This window comes from Ranitomeya imitator, chromosome 2, assembly GCF_032444005.1.
Source record: "Ranitomeya imitator isolate aRanImi1 chromosome 2, aRanImi1.pri, whole genome shotgun sequence".
Lineage (NCBI taxonomy): Eukaryota > Metazoa > Chordata > Amphibia > Anura > Dendrobatidae > Ranitomeya > Ranitomeya imitator.
In genome coordinates this window covers 509,017,192-509,043,294 of record NC_091283.1, presented here as the reverse complement: position 1 = coordinate 509,043,294, position 26,103 = coordinate 509,017,192, and the positions used below count along the sequence as shown (strand labels likewise).

At 42.7% G+C, this 26,103-nt stretch overlaps 1 protein-coding gene across 2 annotated transcripts in view; it reads right to left on the bottom strand.

Annotated features, from left to right (window-relative positions):
- Positions 1-4,221: 4,221 nt before the first annotated feature.
- FBXL20 (F-box and leucine rich repeat protein 20) overlaps positions 4,222-26,103 on the bottom strand; it is a 34,051-nt gene continuing 12,169 nt past the window's right edge. The window contains exons 8-15 of one of the 2 annotated variants that reach the window (XM_069751670.1): positions 21,666-21,792; positions 12,404-12,478; positions 10,461-10,591; positions 8,552-8,612; positions 7,968-8,012; positions 7,807-7,863; positions 5,299-5,511; positions 4,222-5,202 (exon numbers count right to left, since the gene is read on the bottom strand). In XM_069751670.1, coding sequence (XP_069607771.1) covers positions 5,095-5,202; positions 5,299-5,511; positions 7,807-7,863; positions 7,968-8,012; positions 8,552-8,612; positions 10,461-10,591; positions 12,404-12,478; positions 21,666-21,792 — 817 coding nt within the window. In that variant the 3' untranslated portion in view covers positions 4,222-5,094. Of the gene's footprint in view, positions 5,203-5,298; positions 5,512-7,806; positions 7,864-7,967; positions 8,013-8,551; positions 8,613-10,460; positions 10,595-12,403; positions 12,479-21,665; positions 21,793-26,103 lie in introns of both variants that reach the window. The other variant, XM_069751669.1, reaches the window with a different exon arrangement.

Here is a 26,103-nt window from a genome sequence, read left to right as displayed (position 1 = left end):
GAATGAAGGTAAAGTAGGTCAATGACCTATATTTACCTGCATTTGCGGTGAGGCGGCGAGGGCGAGGGCGAGGGCGAGGGCGAGGGAGAGGGAGAGGGCGAGGGAGAGGGAGAGGGCGAGGGAGAGGGAGAGGGAGAGGGAGAGGGAGAGGGAGAGGGAGAGGGAGAGGGAGAGGGAGAGGGAGAGGGAGAGGGAGAGGGAGAGGGAGAGGGAGAGGGAGAGGGAGAGGGAGAGGGAGAGGGAGAGAGAGAGAGAGAGAAAAAAAAAAAAAAAAAAAAAAAAAAATCGCATGGCACTCGCAGACGTTACATCAGTTTTCGGTCCGTAAATCGGACCGTTTTTTTCTCACACAAGTGGAAAGGGGCCCTAACACAAATTTTGACAAAGGTTTTCGGCTTCAGTTTTAAGTGGCTATTTCCACAAACTCTAGATTGTTAGGATAATTTGCACAAAAATTGCTGTAATTTATCACCATGAAAATTAACTAAGGCTACTTTCACAATAGCGTTTTTTTTAATACGTCGCAATGCATCGTTTAGGGGAAAAAACGCATCCTGCAAAAGTTGTTTGCAGGATGCGTTTCTGCCCCATAGAGTAACATTACCGACGCATTGTGACGTATTGTCACACGTCGCCACCGTCGTGCGACGGTGGCGCCGTGTTGTGGCAGACCGTCGGGAGCAAAAAATGTTAAATGTAACGTTTTTTGCTGCCGACGGACCGTTTTCCGACCGCGCATGCGCGGCCGGAACTCCGCTCCCACCTTCCTGCACCTCACAATGGGGCAGCGGATGAGCCGGAGAAATGCATCCGCTGCACCCGTTGTGCGGCGCATCAAACGCTAGCGTCAAAATCTCGGCCCAACGCAACGCGACGGGCCGAATCCGACGCTAGTGTGAAAATAGCCTGAATCACAAAATCCTAATTTTCACTTTTTTTTCAATCCTCATTTTACCACAAAATGACCTGCTTACATCTTTTTTGTTATTCTTCTTATTAGCTCATTAGAAAGTTCTATTAAGAACGTGGCAGCTGACACCATGTTGAATTGTAAGAGCTTTAAAAATAAGGGGGCTGGTGCTGGAAACCATTGGGCCAAATTCATCAAGACCATTGTCGTTATGATAAAGAGATATACTGGAGTAATATTTGTGAAGTAGCAATTGTCACCGCTTGTCATGAACTTGAGCGGTGATCAACATGCCTGCGTACCACCCAATGTGTACCCACTGTCAAAACTGGATGAAAATAGCGTGACAAAACCAAAAGTCTCAACGCTTTAGCACAGATTCGAGTTGTGTCAACATTATTCCACTTTCCAAAACTTTTTATGCCAGAATACAATGCAGGAGCAATTTCTGTGATGAACACTGCTTTTTCCAGCATGATGAAGACCACGTCAGAAGGCAAATGTGATAACTAAGTGGCTTGGTGAAACAGACATTGAAATTTTCGATCTATGGCCAGGAAACTCCCCAGATTGCAATAAGGCCGGCCTCACACTCAGTGTATAAAAATACGGTCCGTTATTTACGGCCGTAATACGCAGAAAAGTCCCCAAAATAGTGGTCCGTATGTCATCCGTAGGCAGGGTGTGTCAGCGTATTTTGCGCATGGCATCCTCCGTATGTAATCCGTATGGCATCCGTACTGCGAGATTTTCTGGGCACTTTTCAGAATATTTTCCCAGGCTTGAGTTCATATGAGAACATCCAGCAGAGGGCGCATCACCGCGACTGAAGGTAACTACAGGTCATTGACCTACATTCCATTCATTCCCCGGGGTTTTACAGGCAGGAGCACAGCTGTATTAGCAGAGCTTCTGCTTGTAAAATTAGTTAACCCCTTCAGATGGATTTACATCGTTGGACGTGACAGATCGATGGAAGGTATGGGATATTGTTTGTTTATTTTACCTTTTTTACAGAACGAGGGTCTTCAGGTGGATTACCAGTATAATAAAATATTACAAAAACCTGTGTATTTATTTCATTAAAAGACTTTGTAATAATGTGTGGGTTTTTAACCATTTCATACTATTGGATTAATAATGGATAGGTGTCATAATTGATGCCTCTCCATTATTAATCTGGCTTAATGTCACCTTACAATAGCAAGGTGACATTAACCCTTCATTACCCCATATCCCACCGCTACACGGGAATGGGAAGAGAGTGGCCAAGTGCCAGAATAGGCGCATCCACCAGAAAAAAAAAAAAAAAAAAGTAATATATATATATATATATATATATATATATATATATATATATATATATATATATATATATATATATATATATATATATATATATATATATATATATATATATATATATATATATATATATATATTTATTTTTATATATATATATATATATATATATATATATATATATATATATATATATATATATATATATATATATATATACATATACATATATATACATACATATACATACATATACACACACATATACATACACACCCCTATCCTATGTGTAGACACCTATTTTAGCTATTCTATTCTAACCTGTCAGTGTGATTTTACTGTACACCGCACTGAATTGCCAGCTTTTCTATAGAACACTGCTGCGTATTTCTCGCACGTCACACTGTTAGGCCGTGTGTAATCCGTATTTTTCTGGCCCCCATTGACTTTCATTGACGTATTTTTTGCGCAATACGGTGACAAACGCAGCATGCTGCGATTTTCTACAGCCGTAGAACACCGTATAATACGGATCAGTAAAATACGGCAGATAGGAGCTGGGCCATAGAGAATCATTGTACCATATGCAATCCGTATTTTCAGCACCTCTCTTACGTCCATAAAACACGCTAGTGTGAGGCCGGCCTAACTTTAACAACCAGTGGTGAGAAACTAAAACAAAAAAAAAAAACAAATTGTGATTAGACAAGAATGTGTTGTCAGCTGTCAGGATTTGGCACAGAAACTGAATTCCAGCTGCCAGGGAAAATTGCACAAGTCTTGAAAAATTAGGATCACCACTGTAAATAATGAGTTTTTGCAAAAAATTCATGTATTTGTCAATAAAAGTTTGAAGACATGTAAGGCTGATACTTGTACTTCAGTAACCACAGAAACATTGGCCCAAAAGATCTAAAAACAAAAAAAAAACACTGAAGCATTAAACTATGAAAACTAAAATTAGTGTTAGTCTCAAAACTTTTGGTCACGACTGTAGTTGGGTAAGGAGCAGCTTGCAATCATAGCAAAGCACTAGATCACGGTATTTTCTCAGCAGAGGCAGCTGGAGTTACGGTAGAAAAAGGAAAATGTAAAATGGAGCCCCCATTTGGCGCAGGGTCATACCATACCCTTAACCCACAGTTGATGGCTTGCCAAAATCCTATAATGTATTAGAAAAACAGGTAATATCGGTAGCAAAATTTGGAGAGAAAAAAAAAAAAATCTGGGGCATAGCAAAGGGTTGAATTTTATCGCACCGCCTTAAATCAGCACAGATTTTTAACAGTTTACAACAAACCCACCACAATGTGTGAACTTGGCCTTTCAGTCTGCAATCACTAACGCAATACACAAGGTTACGTTCTCATTGTGCCAACATCAACAATACAGATGCCCATTCATTGATAGCACCACAAGTATAATGGATGGGTGGAAAATTAAACCGTAATATGGGGCAAGTTCTGCTAAATTTATCAAAATGGCGTACTATGTGTAATATATAATATACTTACACAATAGGTTATAGGTGCTTAACTGGTTGTAAGTACATGTTTGCCAGTATTTTGTGCCCAAAAAGTTCAACCCAGTCAAAGTTGTAGTACAGGTAACTGGACAAAATTAAAAATGGTGCAACTCATTAATAAATACAAAGTACGTCACTTTATGACTCATATCATTGTGAACGGTAACACATGAAAAGGACTGCAGTACTACAATTTTACCCATGTATTGCCCCCTTAAAAAAAAAAGAAAAAAGCAAAAAAAAAAAAAAACACAAGATAAATAAGTAGTAAAAGATAGGCCATTGTCTATAGGTGTAGATTTCTGCTGCATTTTTTTTTCTTTTCCCCTTCACTATAATGTCAAACTTTACTGCAGCAGCCAAGACGCACAGGATGAACAAAGGCTAATACTGCAGCCCACAACCACACAAAAAAAAAAAAAAAAAAAAAGCTTTGGCAGCTCTCGAACACATGAAGCCAGACACATACACAGGCGAGAAGACATTTAGTAACTGAACATGGTCTTCTGCTTCCATTTTTACTTCTGTAATTGGCATCATTATCACATCCACGTGAGGGGGGAGCATCCCATCATATCATTAAAATTATATATTGTACAAAGTCTATATAATATTTAACTCCTTTCTTGTATCTTTTTTTTAAATTTCCATTTCATTTGTTGGGGAATGCATTATGATGATTCGAGAGAGTCTAACATGTGCAACCTGGGGGGAGGGCAAGAAGGGTGCATGGTGGTTGCCCGCAGCCGCTTCCCTGTTGCACTGCCACGGTTAGATGTGGAATTCAGCGCTGGAGCAATTAGATTAGGTCCTTGAATATTTATCATTGCTCCCGAGTCCACATGGTCTCCTCTGGTACTACAGCAAGGGGAAAACCGGGTCCTAACTCAAATCAAAGCCATAGAGAAAAGGTCGATACCTTCTCCCACCAAAACGGACAGATGCCCCCTCCCCCATCCTTACAAGGTTGCCCATTAACCACGAGAGGACTAGGCGGATAGGGCCTAAAAAGGTCGTAGGTCCAGACCACAAAATTGTAAATATCCTCCCATTCCATTGTTGAGGAGTAATATCCTGGAGTGTTACCTTTCTCTCTTCAATTTTCCACCAGTCTGAATAACGTAACAAGAAAATAAAAAATGAAAAAAATAAAATAAAATAAAAATAACAAAACACGAACTTGTGTGGGTTGCTGGACCCTGCCTTGTCCGTAGTGGGCATGTGCGTCTTACATACGGGAGGGAAGTCTCACCTCCACCCACCATCACCTCAGTAAGCTGGCGCATTGTCCTTTGAATGAGTCCACCTCTAAACCCACACAGGTGTGGTGGGAGGAGACCCAAAAGTGTGTCTCTTCTCATAGGATGGCACAGCATCTGCAGAACCGTTGCCTGCTGCCCCCTACTGAAGGAGGGGGTGTGACTGGAGCAAAGTAGGCATGGACTTTGATGTTGGGGAGATGTGTCTGGAAAAAGAAGAAGGTTGGGTACAAATAGATTAGAAGAGTAGTGAATAATAAAAGTATCCCAAAAATAAAAATTCCAAAAAATGTTACGCTCACCCGCAGCCTCTTGATTCCAGCCCTTGATATTTGTTGGCAGTCATACAACTCAATACGTTCCAAACTCTGGCAACTTTTGAGGTGCTCAAGGGATGCATCGGTAATTAGAGGACAATTATCTAACTCGATGACCTCCAGGCGATCATGGGCACAGGCACCATTGCCCAGGTGACGGATCCCATCATCAGTTATTAACTCGCAGTGGGATAGGCTCTGTGTGCAGAAAAACAATAGATGGACTTCCCTTTATATATAAAGCTACATCTCAGTTACAACAACTAACAAAAGAAAAAAAAAAAAAAAAACAACTTAAATATCTGTTTATGGGACAACCTTTTTCATGAAAACTGAGCACCCATCAACAGGGTAAGATCGCTGAGGATCGTCATAGTTCACAGATACTGGGGTCCACACTAATCCATTTAAAGATACCCTTAAAAGGGAACATTGTAACACTTTTTTCCCCGTAGAAATCCAATGTACAGGCCATGGGGATCTAGTATAGAAGTCGTACGCAAATTAGGCCGCTAGAACACTAGGGGAGTGATAATGGAAGAAACTATGTAACTTTGACATGCCCACAGTGCACTTCTAGCTTGATTTGGATATGATTTATTTGATTTCTCATGACAAACTACATGCAGCAATAGGCTACAGCACAAATCATATGTGTATTAGTGATGAGCGAGTATACTCGTTGCTCAGGTTTTTCCGAGCACGCTCGGATGACCTCCGAGTATTTGTTAGAGTTCGGATATTTAGTTATCACAGCAGCTGAATGATTTACAGCTATTAGCCAGGCTGAGTACATGTGGAGGTTGCCAGGTAATCCCCACATGTAATCAAGCTGGCTAATAGCTGTAAATCATGCTGCTGAAGCAATGAAAACTTAATCTCCGAGCAGTCAAATACTCGGAGGTCACCCGAGCAACCAGTACACTCACTCATCACTAATGTGTATGTATGCAGAGACCTGTCAACAGAAGCAGTGCAAGGAGAAGCTTTTTAGTCTTCAGTCTTTAGGATACGTTTCCATATTCAAGTATCTTTAGGCAGTTTTTGAAGCCAAAGACAGAAATAGATCATAAAACAGAAGACGTGTGAAGTGAAGACTAGTCTCATAAGATTTCGGTGTGTGTGCAATCCCAGTCTGACCACCAGTTCTGTACAAACTCATGTATAGGGGGTCAATCTCTCACTACCTGCAGTTGATGGGCTGCCATCATGACCCATAATCCCTCGACAGCCCTCAAACTCTTCCTTACCCTTCTCCTTGATATAAATGCCCCCAATGTATCCAAAGATAACATTGTATGGATTTGTCTACTAGATCACGGCTCTCTTGCCAAGTCAGAAAAATAGTCCACAGCGCTCTGTGCACAGAATTTTCTGTGTATTTCTACGAGATGCAAATTCAGCCCGTCCCTCCTGCTTATAAGAGCCAACAGAGAGAAACCCATCACAAGCAGAAGACAGCAGAGGAAGGTCGAAGCTGCAACGCATAAGAAACTGGAATTTGCAGTGTGAAAGTCAGCCGACAGCAGTAACTGATCACTTATGTCCCATATATCCATGATAAAATTTCCCTGCAAAGCTTGGAGGCATCTTGGGAAAAAGGAGGATTCCCTGCCCCAAAACTTACCATTAATGTAAATTAACCAGACACAAGACACACACACACAGAGGAGCATGTGACTAACACACCTCTTTGAGTAAGCACACTGATACGTTAGCTTTTTCTATTTAATGATGTCCACCACCTCCCCAACACATGCATCCTGATGAAGATAACATCAAAACGTGCGTTGGGGCAGTGGAGACAACACACCAGTGGTCACACCATGCAAGTCTTTTCTTTTTTTATGTGCCTACCATAAATTTTTGTGGGATATGTATCCTGGAAGGATTGAATCATTAGTTTAGGCTATGATATCCAAACCAACACCCGGAATTTTGTGAATTGTCTCTGCCCAAGGACAGCAGCCTCTGCTTTAGTTTCTTTATTAAATTGATTTTGTTTCGTTTTAACATAGTATAAATAAAAGCATTTTTCATGGGTTAAATACACTATTATCGCTTGATTTATACTTGTTTTGGAGTTTCTGCCTATTGCATCAACGTTGTTGTTAAATGGGTATTTCCATTAAAAAGTTATCATGGGAAGTGTAGCCTGCTTTAGGGGAAACCATATAAGAGGCGAAGAATGAATACATTTTATTGCTAGAACGCCAACATATTCCGCAGTACTTTACAATTAATAAACTGACAACTAAAAAATGGCAAATCAACTGTACAAGACATACAAGAGCCTTTACATTTTTCCTCATTAATTACATGTGCTGTACTAGATCAAAAAGTGCCGAAATGTTACTTTTAGGTACAACACCAATAATGAATAATACGTACCTGTGTGATATATTTTAGCTTCGTACTTAAGACTTCCATAGAAAGACTAATAGTTTGGAGTGTATGCTGCTGGGTTCAGACACAATTACTTGTAATACTTACCAGCACCTGCAGCCGTGGACAGTGTATGGAGAGCTGGATGAGAGTGCTGTCTGTGATCTGCAGCAGAACAGTGGGGATGTTAGTATTTTTTTTTTTTAACACGCGTCCACACAGAAACCTAAGGTCATGTAATCCCCAGTCTCAGGCAGGTGACAGCTCACCTGTACACATTCCTCAAGATCCATCTTCTCCAACTCATGGCAGTTCTAAGAAGTGGGGGAAAAAAAGAGGAAGGTTTTAGTGCTGTCAAGTGTATCTCACCTTCGCGACAAAATGACCTTGGGTTGAGTCAGACTGATTGCTATGGACCTGATGTCTCACAACCCCAAGAAAATGGGTTATACTATAGTGAAAAACAACCAACTTAAACCTAGCACAAAGCTACAACGGAGGAACATTAACGGTTTACCTAGTACGGATGCCCTTGCCTGCAATGGATCTCATTTACCAGATGCCACAGAAGGATGAACAGACTAATGTCTTTAAGTCTCCCTAGTGCGCTACCCCATGGGGAGCCCTGCCGAGGATCAGACTCAGAATATCCTACCGGCACACAGCACTGAGTGCACCATAAGACTCATGGTCATTGTATACATGGAGTGTCATCTGATCTGTCACCAATTTCCCCTATAGCATTTTGACAGGTAGAACAGATTATTCCCCACCCTAGATGACGTAAGGACATAGAAAACAAAGCAGGTAAGACCACCAATATGAATGCCGTAGCAGAAATCACCAGCCTTACTTTTGCAAGAGTGGTGAACCCCAGATCTGTCAGCTGTGAACATCGAGCTACTTCAAGTATTCTGCAAGAAAAAAAAATATATAACATATTATATGTACGTAATATAGACAACATTCATGGCCACCAACAATATTGGATTTCCGGCATCATGATAACTGCTCCGGTCACCGCTTATACGTCTATCATGGCTACAGAAATTAACTTTTAGTGCAAAGCCCCACAGTTCTCATAATCCTCAGTGATTGCACTGAACACAATGGTGGAAACTGAAGGACACTTTCCCCCTGATAATACTGTAATTAGTTACAGAGTCATCTTTCTGGGTTCAGGATCATTTACTACCTCCCCAACGTATTAGATTTAATTGGAGATTCCTTTAATGCCTGGACCTTGGGAATCTTTTTTTTTTTTTTTTTTGTAAGCTTCCTTTTGAAAAATTCACCAAACTGGCCAAGGCCAGCAGGGCATGGACCTGTACACAATTTAAAAGAGATTGTCACTAGTTTAACAATGATGACCTCTCTTTGGGAGAGGTCATCAATGTCCGACCCGGCACCCACCGATCACCTGTTCCAGTAGTCGGCCGGAAGGGCTCAGTTACGGAGCTGCTCAATCTACTGATCGGGGCAACGGCCAGGTAAGGCACATCCTCCCCTACCGATATGAGCACATCCAGCCACCAAGAACAGCTGATCGGGGGGGGGGATAGCTGCGTGTAGCACCTCCACCGATCAGACATTGATGACCTATCCTAAGGATAGGTCATCAAATGTTATATAGTGGACAGCCTACAATACATGTTACATAATGCAGCAACAAAACTAGTTAATAAAAAGGATGAAACTACTCTACATAATACTACACCCGAGTAAGCTGGAAGGAAAAGCACTTTAAAAAGGGTTTGTCCACTACTTTTAGAAAGACGATTTAATCCTTAGGGTAGCTTATCAATATCAGATCCGTGGGCGTGCGACATCTGGCACTGCCACAGATCAGCTGTTCGCGATTCCAGCGGTGTCTGGATGTCATCAGTATCTGAGCAGAACAGTATAGCTCCATCAACTGTATAGTGGCCACAGTGGGTACTGCACATGCATGGCTATTGAAGGAATGAACAGGACTGGATCTACAGTACCTCACTGCAGCCACTATACAGTTAGCAGAGCTGTGCTCTTCTGCTACCGCCGGAGCCAGAAACTGGTTGATTGGCGGGGGTTCTCCACAGATCTGATATTGATGACCAATCCAAGGATAAACCACTAATAAAAAATTACTGAACAACCCCGTGACTTCTTAAAAATGGAGGATAGGATAAGTGTAGAGATCTATCTGAATGTGAAAGCACTTAGGCAATCAATAAGTAACTGACAGTGCGTCCGACAATCATTTGTGGGCCCTCTTCCCCTCGGTAGCCAAAGACAAATAGTGTACAGAGCGGCAACACCTCAGCTCCATACACGTTGTAGTGGCCATTCCAGGTACTGCAGCTCAGCTCCTACTGAAATGTACGGGCGCTTAGCCAAGAATAGCCACTATAAAGTATGGACCTGTGGTGTCCCTGCTCTGTACACAAATTATTTCCGGCCATTGTGTACCTGCAAACAACTGTTAAATGCTACTAGACGTCCGTCGATCTGATAGATCTTCAATATTTAAGCCCTGGACTACCCTTTTAGACCCTGAAAAATTATTTTCTTTTCAAATAATTCATTTAGATGAAGAGTAGTATTTTATTGGAAATAGTTTATTCTATTCATTAGGTCCTACCATTTAAATAAAGCAAATTAATCATTTTACCCCTGAATGGTGTCAGTAAAGTGTAGAATATTGCTCTATATGGGATAGGGAGGGGAATATATACATTTCTGCCTCAGTAACTGTGTATATACAATTCAACCCTGCCCGTTACCTGAGCCGGGGGCAGTTCTGTCCCAGTGCATTAAGAATGGAGTCTGTGATGTTGGAGCAGCCGGAGGCACAGAGAGATTGCAGCTTGTGGCATCCACGGCAAATCGTGATGAGACCGTCATCCGTTATTTGCTGCTGGGACAGAGGCAGTGAGAGCTGGGACATGAGCTAAAAGCAGCGCTGCCGTGGCTTGGGCCCAGGCGAGTGGGCAGGGATGGAAGAGTCAGGTGTCACCAGATTTAGAGAGTGGGGTTATAAGACAGACCTCAGATAGGTTATAGACAGGGAGGTGAATAGAAGGAACCCTAAAAATCTAAGTACCTCAATATCAAACCAGCTGGAGAGCACTCCCCACAGATCCAGCCCCGGAGGTCTGCCCCAGCATTGGAAGGCATGTCTGCTCCATCCACAAGTCACAGGACCTCTGCAGTGGTCAGGAGACTAGATGAGCGACTCACCAGAAAACCATCATCGGCTCCAGCAGTCCTGAAACATCCATACAAAAGTGGCTTCTGGAGCTGGCGCAGACCTCCACAGCCGCCTGTGCTGTATCAAAGGAGAGTATGTCTTCATTTATTCTTTTAAAACCATCAAATGTATTTCGGCATTGAAAACCCCCTTTAAGTGACCCCATGTCAGGCTGGATTTACCAAGCATCATTTTCCCAACCAATAATCGCCAATCTTAAATGGTTCAGATCATCGGTCTCCAACCTGTGGCTCTACAGCTTTTGCAAAATGTAAAATTCCAGCTGGAATTACGGCAATAGCGGTTTTCTAAAAGCTGGCGATTAACATATTGGAGATCACTAATCCAGGACATCAGGCACTCCCATATTTAATCGGACCTGCATAAAAATGTATCCAACCCAATTATTGATTTTGATGAGATTATCGCATAGTAAACGACAATGTGATTAAAAGGAAAATCTAATCGAGATTTCAACACGGTCATTTCTTGTGCTGTCTCCTCTTACATATTAGGCTTTTTTGTGACTAGTTGAATCGGAATCTACACTTAACATTGAAATTCCAACAACAAGAAGGAAAAGTCATGGATTTATGGAAATCACAAGATTGATAGACATGCTAATGATATGCAGATCATGAAAAAAAAATGGAAACAAAAATGTCAAAACAGCTTGATTCATTCAGTATCTGGAGTATGAGCAAGCTGTGCAGAAATACTCACACAGCTTGGAACCAATTGTACAGCCATTTCTTCAAAGTGTCCCTTAAGACGTTGTTTAACACATCAAAGCCAGGCTATTACTTGTACTAATGTGAGCAGACTGCGTTGGCTTAAACCTGCTACCTTGGTCTACAGTGTCTGAGACGTCATTGATCAGCAATTGCAAAGGTAGCTGCCAGCAGCGGATTTTGACAATTAGTGTGCCCAAGTGCATTCTAAATTTAAGAACATTCCTCAGACAACCATTAATAACTTTTTTGATAGCAACCAATGCGTTTAAGTGCAGGGAATTCTGTGCGAGGCACTCATACTCGACAATGAATAATCAAGAAGTTTTGAGAATTTTGCTTCCATTTATTCCATCATCAACATGTCCATTGATTTAAATAATTCTTAGTGTTGCAAATTCTATGTTTAGGAGTGTAAATAACTGTGTGTGGCCCAGACAAGGTGTGTGACTATACTGAAAGTGCAGTAGTTGTAGCTGGATCGAGGAGCCTGAGTGGCCTCAGAAGATACTTTTGCCCTATATTAGTTAGGCCACTACTAATAACGACATAAAAAAAGTTAATTTTTTACATTGAAGACCAAGAGCTTCACGTTACTTCAGTGGCTGAGACTTACCCATCCATACCCAATAAAATTAGATGGCTCCTCACTGACAGTTAAGACACTTTATTTGGGAGATTCTTCAAGTTACCTAGCAGACAGTGATAATTACACATGCAACCTTTGAATCTCAAGTCCACTTACTGAACACGCCTGTAGATTTAATGTAACAAGCTCTGGACAGTGTGATCCAATATACTTAAGAGCTTCATCTTCTAGCTACACAGGAGGCAAACAAAAGGAGACATGTAAAATTATTATCCACATACAAGACTGTTATACTCATATTCATGAGCTGTGAACAACCCACCCTCAACAATTGGTGGCTTTCTGTGTACACTGTGCATAGGCAGAAAGCTGCCAATCTGTGGTGTGGGTGAGGTAATACAGAGCTCAGCATTTACAGAACTGGGAGATCTGCCCCTGTTAATTAAATCATACCAAATCTTCAATCTGCGACCAGAATGAATCAGACTGTTATCTAAAAGGCCCAGACTGTGTTACACCCATGTGAAACAGATTTTTATGAAAAATTATGAAATGACCGAGTTGCTGCAAGACCTTAAGGTAGTCAAGTGGATTGGCATTGCTTATTCAACCCCTGACAAGAAGGTGGGCCTGTTCATGCAGATCGAGAATCGAGAGGAGAATGGATTAGGGTGGAGTCCATATGACTTGAACCAATAAGTCGCAGGAGAGCCCATCTGAAATACAACCAACAATAGTTTTGGAAAAAAGAGTGGCTAGTGTCACCCTGGGGTAGAGAGATCACTGTTGGAGAACCACGAAGTGACCAAAGAACAATAACGATGTTACCCAAAATGTTGCTAACTTGTATCACGGAGAAAGATGGTAGGTGGGATAAAAAAAAATAAATAAATAAATTGAAGGGGTGGAGTATGGAGCTGTGAAAAAAAAAAAAAAAAGTCCAAGAAAGATCAAGAGGACCAACGCTCATATTTATAAAAAAAAAAAAAAAAACACAACGAAGGAAACAACTTGCATGTATGCTGGAAACAGCCGGACAATCTATTGAAGGGAGAAGAGTTTTTCCCCGAAAAACAAATGGTCCTTGTCTGAACTGGAGTTGAGGATAGCCGAGGTCAGGCAAGGTAAGGACGCCCTCATCATGAGGTCCAGGTATGGAAAATGGATGAAACGTACCCTTGTGCCTACCCATAGTGATGTAGAAAATACAAATAGGAAGGGCACAGATATAGCGGAGTTCGAAAACAACAACCAGGCTAGGGCTAGATACCTCGCTCATTCCAGAAAAGGACAGAGGTGTGAAGACAACCTCGGCAAGACTGTCTAGAGGATGGATCAAAACAGCCAGTCTGAGGCGGAGCTGAACAAACCTCATGGAAAGAGAGCAAAAGACTTGCATGAAATCTGGGCAACACTGCCCATATAAAATATCAAGCGAATAAAACAAAATCCTGTCTCGATGCCCAGAAAAAAAAATGGATCAAACCCCAAGACATTAAAGGGCAATATATGCTGATAAGGAAGGGTCTATACTTCCCACAGAAAAGAGTTAGGAATTTGCTGCTCTAATGTTAAGCCACGTTCACATGTTCAGTTTTTTACATCAGTATGTCTCAGCCAAAACCAGGAGTGGGTGACAGATACCTTAGTGGTGCATATGTTTCTATTATACTTTTCCTCCGATTGTTCCACTCCTGGTTTTGGCTTACACATACTGAGGTAAAATACTGACCAAATACTGAACATGTGAACGTGGCCTTACGATGAGGAACCCACAAGCAGTTACGACGTACCCCACGAAAGGTGCTGTCCAGAGGAAGATCTCTGTAATCTTTTTGGGCCTTGTCCTGTGGGAAATGTTGAGGAATAGGGACAGCTCTTAAGGTACCTTCACACTAAACGATATCGCTAGCGATCCGTGACGTTGCAGCGTCCTCGCTAGCGATATCGTTCAGTTTGACACGCAGCAGCGATCAGAATCCTGCTGTGATGTCGTTGGTCGGGGCTAGAGGGCCAGCACTTTCTTTGGTCGCTGGACTCCCGCTGACATCGCTGAATCGACGTGTGTGACACCGATTCAGCGATGTCTTCGCTGGTAACCAGGGTAAACATCGGGTTACTAAGCGCAGGGCCGCGCTTAGTAACCCGATGTTTACCCTGGATACCATCCTAAAAGTAAAAAAAAAACAAACGCTACATACTTACCTTCGGCTGTCTGTCCCCGGCGCTGTGCTTTCCTGCACTCACTGTGAGCACAGCAGCCGGAAAGCAGAGCGGTGACGTCACCGCTCTGCTTTCCGGCCGCTGTGCTCACAGCCAGTACAGAGAAGCAGAGCGCCGGGGACAGACAGCGGTAGGAAAGTATGTAGCGTTTGTTTTTTTTTACTTTTAGGATGGTATCCAGGGTAAACATCGGGTTACTAAGCGCGAACCTGCGCTTAGTAACCCGATGTTTACCCTGGTTACCGGCATCGTTGGTCGCTGGAGAGCGGTCTGTGTGACAGCTCTCCAGCGACGCTGCAGCGATCCGGATCGTTGTCTGGATCGCTGCAGCGTCGTTTAGTGTGAAGGTACCTTTAGCAGGATAATGTTTTAAGACAGATTAGACAAAACTTGTCATGAAAAAGATAGCCCAGCAAGACAATCATTCAGGATTGATAAGGCTTTTGTCTATGGCTTGCAGTAAAGCCAAGGTGGTCTATCATGGCGTTTGAGCAGTATTTTCAGTCCTCAAAGGGTAGACCCGAAACATTAAGGTACCTTCACAATAAGCGATGCAGCAGCGATACCGAGAACGATGTCGATCGCTGCAGCGTCGCTGTTTGGTCGCTGGAGAGCTGTCACACAGACAGCTCTCCAGCGACCAACGATCCCGAGGTCCCCGGTAACCAGGGTAAACATCGGGTTACTAAGCGCAGGGCCGTGCTTAGTAACCCGATGTTTACCATGGTTACCAGCATAAACGTTAAAAAAACAAACACTACATACTTACCTTCAGCTGTCTGTCCTCCGGCGCTCCGCTTTCCTCTGCACTGTCAGCGCCAGTCAGCCGGAAAGCAGAGAGGTGACGTCACCGCTGTGCTTTCCGGCCGGCCGGAGCTGACACAGGATGCAGGAGGAGTGCAGAGAAGCAGAGCGCCGGGGACAGACAGCTGAAGGTAAGTATGTAGTGTTTGTTTTTTTAACGTTTATGCTGGTAACCAGGGTAAACATCGGGTTACTAAGCGCGGCCCTGCGCTTAGTTACCCGATGTTTACCCTGGTTACCAGTGAAGACATCGCTGGATCGGCGTCACACACGCCGATCCAGCGATGTCAGCGGGAGATCCAGCGACGAAATAAAGTTCTGGACTTTCCTCAGCGACCAATGATCTCCCAGCAGGGGCCTGATCGTTGGTCGCTGTCACACATAACAATTTCCTTAACGATATCGTTGCTACGTCACAAAAAGCAACTATATCGTTATGTGTGAAGGTACCTTTACTCTGAAGAAGCAAACGGACCCACTTCAGGAAAAGGCATTTAGCTGTTGCAGACCTGGAAGGATAAGACATCATGGCACACACAATAGAAGTGTTAGCTGGTAGAGAAAGGCAGGAGAAGGGCCTGTACCTGCAAACTGTCATTGACAAGACTATGGTGGACAGCTTGGAAGAAAGTATCAGAGAATAACTGTCCAAACCAGAGTCCGATGGCTCAGCCTTAAGGCTATGTGCACACGTCAGGATTTCTTGCAGAAATTTCCTGAACAAAACCGGATATTTAATGCAAGAAATCCGCATGCATTTTTTTCATGTTTTTCGTGGGTTTTTTCCTGGAGGCTCCCAATGCAATAATATCGTGGGAAAAACGCAAAAATAAAAAAAAATAAAAAATAATCAGCAAAATTAATGAACATGCTGCGTTTTACCGCAATGCGTTTTTTTCAGTGAAAAAAACGCGACATATGCACAAAAATTGCGGAATTCATTATAAATGATGGGATGCATACATGTGTCTTTAAATCGCGTTTTTATAGCGAAAAAAAACGCGAAAGATCCTGAACGTGTGCACACAGGCTAAAACTGTGTGGATGAGACAAACAAGTGACAGCGTGCTGGAGCAGTGAGGACCCTGGCCTACTTAGAAGGCCTACTTGCAGGCTATTCAGGGATCTTGAAGATGTTGTCCTTAGCTGAAATTAAGACACCATCATTGCAAAGCAAACCACTTATCAAGCGTTACTGCACTGCCCCATGGCCAGAGGAGCAGAAGGAATCGGATCTGGTGCCCTGACCAGCCTGCCAAGAACTCCTCTGCCATGATGTGCGATGTCTGCTCCTCCAGACACCAAGCTAAACACTGGTTCAGCCCCCTCAGGAGAGGACCCGTCACCACATTTATTTTTTATATTGAACTGGACACCATAGAATTGTGGTAGCAGAATAAAGTTTTTCTTTGTTTTCTATTCCACCAAAGTGTGCAGCCATTAACTCCAGCTGATCCTCCCAGGACTTCTGTGCGGTGTAATATAACCACAGTGCTTATTAAGGCATGACCTCTGGTCATGTGACCCTGATGACATCACAGGTCTTTCTGCACGTCCCTGTTGCTGCCTGCTTATGATTGGTCAGCGTCATAAAGGAAGCAGAAGTACACGCCCACAGAGAATAATATCGAAGTACACCCACTTGGACTTGAAGCGGTACTCCTGTCTCCAAGAACCAATTTGAATGATTATCCCATTTAAACCAGATAGTCATACCACAGCAAACTATTAATAAATGACATTTCCCACATCAGTAAATGTAGCAGTAATTTTTTCATTTGTTTCAAGGAAATTTACAATTTTTTTTTTTTCTTTAAAGGCACTTATCCATGTTTGAAGTGCCTTTAGGGGTCTAATATTGGAAACGTTACACCATTTTAAAAACAGCACCCCCTGACATTGAAAACTGCAGTCAGGTAGTTTATTAACCCTTCAGGTGCTTTTCAGGAATTAATGCAAAGTGGTATGACAAATGAAAATGTGTATTTTTACCACCTAAATGCCTCTAACTTCTGAACAGATTACTGGAGCTGTCAGACTGTAAGGCCGCTATTTGGTCATTAATAGCCATGGCAAACATCAGGACCAAACAATCATGATCTGAGGGCACCAATTGGGATTAAGAGGAAGCCCCCACACTCTGTTAACCATTTATAATGATGTAGTCACTATTGACAGCAGCATCTAAAGGGTTAAACAGATTTGGATGGTGCAAACACTGACTGTGGCTGATACAGCAAGTTGTCAGCTATAGTGGACAGCCGTCAGCTGCTGGATTGTCACATGTGTGGGGAGGCTATTCTCATATCTCAGGTCAGTTAAAAGACGCATTGGCTGTCATTAACCCCTTAATCCCGTTGGGCGTACTATCCCGTCAAGGTGACCTGGGACTTAATTCCCAGTGATGGGATAGTACATCCAGCACGATCAGCTGCGCTCAGAGGGGGGGGGGTTGGTGGGCGGCCGAGTGTCAGCTGACTATCGCAGCTGACATTCGGCACTAACTGCCAAGAGCGGTCACGGACCACCCCCGACACCTTAACCCCCGGAACACTACGATCAAACATGATCGCAGTGTTCCGGCAGTATAGGGAAGCATCGTGCAGGGAGGAGGCTCCCTGCGTGCTTCCCCGAGACCCCCGGAGCAACGCGATGCTCGAGGGTCTCTTACCTCCTCCTCCCTGCAGCAGGCCCGGATCCAAAATGGCCACAGGGCTGCATCCGGGTCCTGCAGGGAGGTGGCTTCACAGCGCCTGCTCAGAGCAGGCGCCGGGAAGCCTCCAGGAGTACACGTCAGATCACTGATCTGACAGTGCACAGCAAAGTGTCAGATCAGCGATCTTACACAATACCATGATGCCCCTTCCCCCCCCCGGAGCAATGTTATGATGTAAAAATAAAAAATAAAAAATATTCACATGTGTAAAAAAAAAAATAAAAAAATTATATATCTATATTTATTTTTTTCCTATAAATACATTTCTTTAAATAAAAAAAAATAAATAAATAAAAAAAACAATAAAAAGATTGATATAAATAACCATGGTACCGCTGAAAACGTCAAAGAAAAATTTAAAAAGTTATAGTCCTCAGAATAAAGCGATGCAAAAAATAATTTTTTCTATAAAAAAGTTTATTGTATAAAAGCACCAAAACATAAAAGAAGGATATAAATGAGGTATCGCTGTAATCGTACTGACCCGAAGAATAAAACTGCTTTATCCATTTTACCAAACGCGGCACGGTGTAAACGCCTCCCCCAAAAGAAATTCATGAATAGCTGATTTTTGGTCATTCTGCCTCACAAAAATCGGAATAAAAAGCGATCAAAAAATGTCACGTGCCCGAAAATGTTACCAATAAAAACGTCAACTCGTCCCGCAAAAAACAAGACCTCACATGACTCTGTTGACCCAAATATGGAAAAATTATAGCTCTCAAAGTGTGGTAACGCAAAAAAATTTTTTTGCAATAAAAAGCGTCTTTTAGTGTGTGACGGTGCCAATCATAAAAATCCGCTAAAAAACCCGCTATAAAAAGTAAATCAAACCCCCCTTCATCACCCCCTTAGTTAGGGAAAAATTTAAAAAAATGAATTTATTTCCATTTTCCCATTAGGGTTAGGGTTTGGATTACATTTACGGTTGGGAATAGGGTTGGGATTAGGGTTACCGTTGGGATTAGGGATAGGGGTGTGTTTGGATTAGGGTTTCAGTTATAATTGGGGGGTTTCAATGTTTAGGCACATCAGGGGCTCTCCAAACGCAACATGGCGTCCCATCTCAATTCCAGTAAATTTTGCATTGAAAAGTCAAATGGCGCTCATTCGCTTCCGAGCTCTGCCATGCACCCAAACAGTGGTTTACCCCCACAAATGGGGTATCAGCGTACTCAGGACAAATTGTACAACAACTCTTGGGGTCCATTTTCTCCTGTTACCCTTGGTAAAATAAAACAAATTGGAGCTGAAGTAAATTTGTGAAAAAAAGTTAAATGTTCATTTTTATTTAAACATTCCAAAAATTCCTGTGAAACACCTGAAGGGTTAATAAACTTCTCGAATGTGGTTTCGAGCACCTTGAGGGGTGCAGTTTTTAGAATGGTGTCACACCTGGGTATTTTCTATCATATAGACCCCTCAAAATGGTGTTGTAAAAATGAGAAATTTCTGGTCAGCTTTTAACCCTTATAACTCCCTAACTAAAAAAAAATTTGGTTCCAAAATTGTGCTGATGTATTTTGTGTGAGATATCTGTGTGATTTAATTGTATAAAAATGCAAAGTTGGAAAATTGCAAAATTTTCAAAATTTTCGCCAAATTCCCATTTTTTTCACAAATAAACGCAGGTAATATCAAAGAAATTTTACCACTATCATGAAGTACAAGAGAAAACAATCTCAGAATCACCAGGATCCGTTGAAGCGTTCCAGAGTTATAACCTCATAAAGGGACAGTGGTCAGAATTGTAAATATTGGCCCGGTCATTAACGTGCAAACCACCCTTGGGGCTTACAGGGAAGGTGCCACCAGTTTTCTTGTATTTTGTTTTTTTGTGAAATGAAGCTTAAAATAGTAATTAAAATGTATTAATGCAATGTTTGCACACATTTCTATATGAAAAATATTATATATTTTTCTACAAATATACATATTTACCACTAGGGGGAGCATTTTCCGTTTTAGACCTCAAGCAGCTATAGTAAGATTTACCAGCAGCAAAATTGGGGCAGTAACTGCTGACATCACCATTTCCCTCCCCTTTTGGGTGGTCTAATATCCCTGGGGCAGAATGAAGAGCAGCATCACAGGACAGCGCCATTTTGTGTGTGACTGCCCTGTGACCTGCTATCACCAGCAGTTACTGCATCAGAGGCACAGCTTGTTTACAGAGGAGCAGAACAGTGGACTCAGCAGCATTTTTTGTGAATAACATTCTTGCTATCCCCCTTCCCCCATCTTAATCCCTGTCCTGTCAGCTGCCCTGCTCTCTCTCTCAAGGTGTCACCTCCCTCTCTGCAGGCTGTGAGTGCAGCTTACTGGAGATCACAGGGACTGTGTGTGAGGGGGAGGCGGAGACACAGCAGGAGAAGCACACAGGGCAGCATATGAGCAGAGGATGTCTGCCCCAGGGCATGCCTGGACTGGAGTACAGAGGAGCAGTGAGCGCTTCTTCTGTCCTGCGATGGAGAGTAAGTGGAGCTCGGCACATAGCACAGGGCTATAATAAAATGGCAGCTAGTCACACCTACAGCAGTGAGTTGGGCAGCCCACAGAGGCGTGCCCAGCTCACTGCTAATGCTGCTGCAATGTTACAGATAGGAGACAATAGACCGGCGCTGACCCTATGTCCATGGGGTGCCGTAATCTGACACGGATAGTGCCCTGCTACTGCTGCAAAACCAAGATGTCAGCCCCCAGTGCATTCTTTAAACTCATAACACACATGAAATCTGTTTCACATGCATTTCAAACTTGCTTATAGCAGCATGTTATGCTACATTACAGTGATTTATTAATGACCTACAAACGCGGTACCTTCCCTTTAAGAGATTAAGACAAATCTGCAAGTCCAGTTTATTTGGTTGTTACAATTGTAGATTTATGCAGGATATGCAACACTTCTGGGGAGGATGCTGCAGGGCCATTGTCAAATGCTGAAGCAGGAGCTTTATAAACGCGGTTCTGGCATCGGACCACCTGACCTCCCCTGGCAGCATCTCCATAAGTCAGTGGAGCTTCTACAATTTTGGTTATCTTAAAGGGGTTGTACAATCTAAAATTAAGAGTGTATTGCGCGAGGCTGCACCCACCAGACAGGTTCTGCCCAGGAGTATGCATATCTCATACTGGACCGCCCTTCCCAGGGCGAATCCCCACAGCGTGTCCTGAGAAGATTCACAAGTCTGCAGGGACACAAAGTGACTGCAGACTTCTCATGTTAACCCAGACAACCCCCTTTTAAAGGAATATTACCGTTAGATGACGGTTTTTAAGGCTACGTTCACACTAGCGTTCTGCTAGTGTGCGTCGCCTTAGCGTCGGGCGACGCAGCGGCGACGCACGCGTCATGCGCCCCTATGTTTAACACGGGGGACGCATGCATTTTTGTGTGTTGCGTTTTGCAACACTTGCGTCTTTTTTGCCGCTAGCGTCGGACCAAGAAAACGCAGCAAGTTGCATTTTTCTTGCGTCCGATTTTCGGCAAAAAACGACGCACGCGTCGCAAAACGCAGCGTTTTTGCGTGCGTTTTGCCGCGTTTTTGTGTGCGTCGCCGACGCAGCGGCGCGCAACGCTAGTCTGAACGTAGCCTAATTGATTTAACCCCAAATCAAATGCAGAGAGAAAAAAAAAAAAAAAAAAAAGAAAATAGAAAAAAAAGTAGGTCATACCTGAGTGCAACCCTTGAGGGATAGAAACCGCAGCCCCCCACAGCCCTTTACCAGAGCCTGGATCCCGTCCTTGCTGATCTGATCACACCAAGAGATGTTCAGCTGCTCCAGAAGGGGGCAGCCCTCACTGTCACATGGAAAAAAACAGGACAATTCATTTTATATGATATGATATAATGGAAAATAGAAAAAAAAAAAAAAAAAAAAAAAAAAAACACAACACAAATTGAAGATTGGTAAAATTGTAGAAAAAAAAAAACAAAACAATTCTGTAATTGTTCCTTTGGATTTTCTTTTTGTGGCATTCAATTCATTGTGCAGGAAAAAAAAACAAAAAAAAAAAAAAAACTTTTGCTTGTATCGCCATTTTCCAAGTTTCCACAGTTTAATTTCTTTTTGGTCAGTGGAGCAGTGTGAAAGATAGCTTTTTTTTTTTTAAATTTCTTTAATTTACAGTACCCAACACCAAATATGTATAAATGTTATTTTAAAAAATATATATTTTCAATTGGGGGAGGAAGAGAGAAAAAAAAAATGGATTTTCAAGGACTTGAACCTATGGTTATGCAAATGAGCCTCCCCATAGAATAGAATATACCCCGCAATAGTATATATCACAGCCTCCCCCATAGGATATAGTATACCCCCGTAGTATATACACAGCACAGCCCACACAGTAGTATATACACAGCCCAGCCCACACAGTAGTATATACACAGCCCAGCCCACACAGTAGTATATACACAGCCCAGCCCACACAGTAGTATATACACAGCCCAGCCCACACAGTAGTATATACACAGCCCAGCCCACACAGTAGTATATACACAGCACAGCCCACACAGTAGTATATACACAGCCCAGCCCACACAGTAGTATATACACAGCCCAGCCCACACAGTAGTATATACACAGCCCAGCCCACACAGTAGTATATACACAGCCCAGCCCACACAGTAGTATATACACAGCACAGCCCACACAGTAGTATATACACAGCACAGCCCACACAGTAGTATATACACAGCACAGCCCACACAGTAGTATATACACAGCCCAGCCCACACAACTGTAACTGAGGCAATGACAGACTAGCACAGCCCACATCTCATCTGTCCCCCCCCCCACCCCCCCCCCCCCCCGATAATGGCCCCACAGTCCAGAGGAAAAAAAGAAAACAAACAAAAAAAAAAAAACAACACACACACACACACACACACACATACACAAACACACACCTCTCTCCTCTTGCCTGTCTGCGGCTGCAGTCTGCCCGGGACACAGCAGGTGTGCGATGATATGACGTCATCGCGCACCCGCAGTGTCAGAGGCAGAGCGCGGAATGATGGGAGAGGGAGCGTCAGCAGACGCCCTCTCCTCCATCATTGCATTCAACTGTACCGGCGTCAGACGGCGGTATAGTTGAATGCGGCGGCGGCACTGACGGGGGGGGGGGAAGAGTGCATCGGCCCACTACTGGCACCCGATGGCCAGTCCGGCCCCGACTGCACACCATAGTATTGCAGCATAGTTATAATAAAAAAAATATAATAATAATAATTCACAAACTCTTATGAAGTACAGTTACACACTGGTCCTCACAGGAGCACCATTATTGGGGGGCATGGAGGCCTTCAAGAAGCCCATTGAAGCGAAAGGAGTCGCGTACGTCATATGATGAGAAGGAGTTATGGTAATGTCATTACTTTCCAATCTGCTCAAACTGTCTCCTTATTGTGCTGGACACTGTAAAAGGAGGTTAAAACCTTAGAGACACTGACCAGGCAGAATCAGTCTCATCATGGAGCAATCATAGTAACATAGTAACATAGTAACATAGTTAGTAAGGCCGAAAAAAGACATTTGTCCATCCAGTTCAGCCTATATTCCATCATAATAAATACCCAGATCTACGTCCTTCTACAGAACCTAATAATTGTATGATACAATATTGTTCTGCTCCAGGAAGACATCCAGGCCTCTCTTGAACCCCTCGACTGAGTTCGCCATCACCACCTCCTCAGGCAAGCAATTCCAGATTCTCACTGCCCTAACAGTAAAGAATCCTCTTCTATGTTGGTGGAAAAACCTTCTCTCCTCCAGACGCAAAGAATGCCCCCTTGTGCCCGTCACCTTCCTTGGTATAAACAGATCCTCAGCGAGATATTTGTATTGTCCCCTTATATACTTATACATGGTTATTAGATCGCCCCTCAGTCGTCTTTTTTCTAGACTAAATAATCCTAATTTCGCTAATCTATCTGGGTATTGTAGTTCTCCCATCCCCTTTATTAATTTTGTTGCCCTCCTTTGTACTCTCTCTAGTTCCATTATATCCTTCCTGAGCACCGGTGCCCAAAACTGGACACAGTACTCCATGTGCGGTCTAACTAGGGATTTGTACAGAGGCAGTATAATGCTCTCATCATGTGTATCCAGACCTCTTTTAATGCACCCCATGATCCTGTTTGCCTTGGCAGCTGCTGCCTGGCACTGGCTGCTCCAGGTAAGTTTATCATTAACTAGGATCCCCAAGTCCTTCTCCCTGTCAGATTTACCCAGTGGTTTCCCGTTCAGTGTGTAATGGTGATATTGATTCCCTCTTCCCATGTGTATAACCTTACATTTATCATTGTTAAACCTCATCTGCCACCTTTCAGCCCAAGTTTCCAACTTATCCAGATCCATCTGTAGCAGAATACTATCTTCTCTTGTATTAACTGCTTTACATAGTTTTGTATCATCTGCAAATATCGATATTTTACTGTGTAAACCTTCTACCAGATCATTAATGAATATGTTGAAGAGAACAGGTCCCAATACTGACCCCTGCGGTACCCCACTGGTCACAGCGACCCAGTTAGAGACTATACCATTTATAACCACCCTCTGCTTTCTATCACTAAGCCAGTTACTAACCCATTTACACACATTTTCCCCCAGACCAAGCATTCTCATTTTGTGTACCAACCTCTTGTGCGGCACGGTATCAAACGCTTTGGAAAAATCGAGATATACCACGTCCAATGACTCACCGTGGTCCAGTCTATAGCTTACCTCTTCATAAAAACTGATTAGATTGGTTTGACAGGAGCGATTTCTCATAAACCCATGCTGATATGGAGTTAAACAGTTATTCTCATTGAGATAATCCAGAATAACATCCCTCAGAAACCCTTCAAATATTTTACCAACAATAGAGGTTAGACTTACTGGCCTATAATTTCTAGGTTCACTTTTAGAGCCCTTTTTGAATATTGGCACCACATTTGCTATGCGCCAGTCCTGCGGAACAGACCCTGTCGCTATAGAGTCACTAAAAATAAGAAATAATGGTTTATCTATTACATTACTTAGTTCCCTTAGTACTCGTGGGTGTATGCCATCCGGACCCGGAGATTTATCTATTTTAATCTTATTTAAATAGTACAGTAAATGTACAAAACATAAAATATATATATCCCGGAAATTCGTCTTTTAGGCTATGTGCCCACGTTGCAGAATGCAAACAGAATTTCCCTGACAAAAACCGGAGTCCCTTGCCAGGTAATCTGCTCGCATTTTCTAGCGTTTTTTTGCCTTTTTCTCTCGCATTTTTCATGCTTTTTTTTTTCCTCCATGCATCCCAATACAATTATATAGCAGCAAAATCAGCGCAATTCTGCAAAATTAACCCATTTCTGACCTCGGACGGAATAGCATGTCCAAAGTCAGATACCCTGCTTTGATGCGGGCTCCGGCGGTGAGCCCGCATCAAAGCCGGAACATGTCAGCTGCTTTGAACAGCTGACATGTGCCCGCAATAGCAACAGGTGGAATTGCAATCCACCCGCCGCTATTAACTAGGTAAATGCCGCTGTCAAACGCTGACAGCAGAATAACTACAGCTTCTGGCCATTGGGCAGGAAATGAGCGCATCACCGACCCCCATCACGTGATCGGGGGTCAGCGATGCATCAGCATGACAATCTGAGGTCTTCTTGAGACCTCTATGGTTGTTGATGCCGGCTTGCTGTGAGCGCCACCCTGTGGTTGGTGCTCATAGCAAGCCTGTAATTCAGCTACATAGGAACAATTTGATGATTGCTCCTATGTAGCTAAGCCGATCCAGTTGTGCCAGTTTCTAGCCTCAACTATTGAAGCATGGCAAAAGTAAAAAAAAAAAAAAAAAAAAAAAAAAAAAAAAAATAATATATATATATATATATATATATATATATATATATATATATATATATATATATATATATATATATATATATATATATATATATATATATATTTATATTTAAAACACCTCCCTTTCGCCCCAATCAAAATATTAAAATAAAAAAAAATAAAATAAATAAAACCTACACAATTGATATCGCCGCGTTCAGAATCACGTTTAAAATGCAATAACGGGCGATCAAAAGAAAGTATCTGCACCAAAATGGTA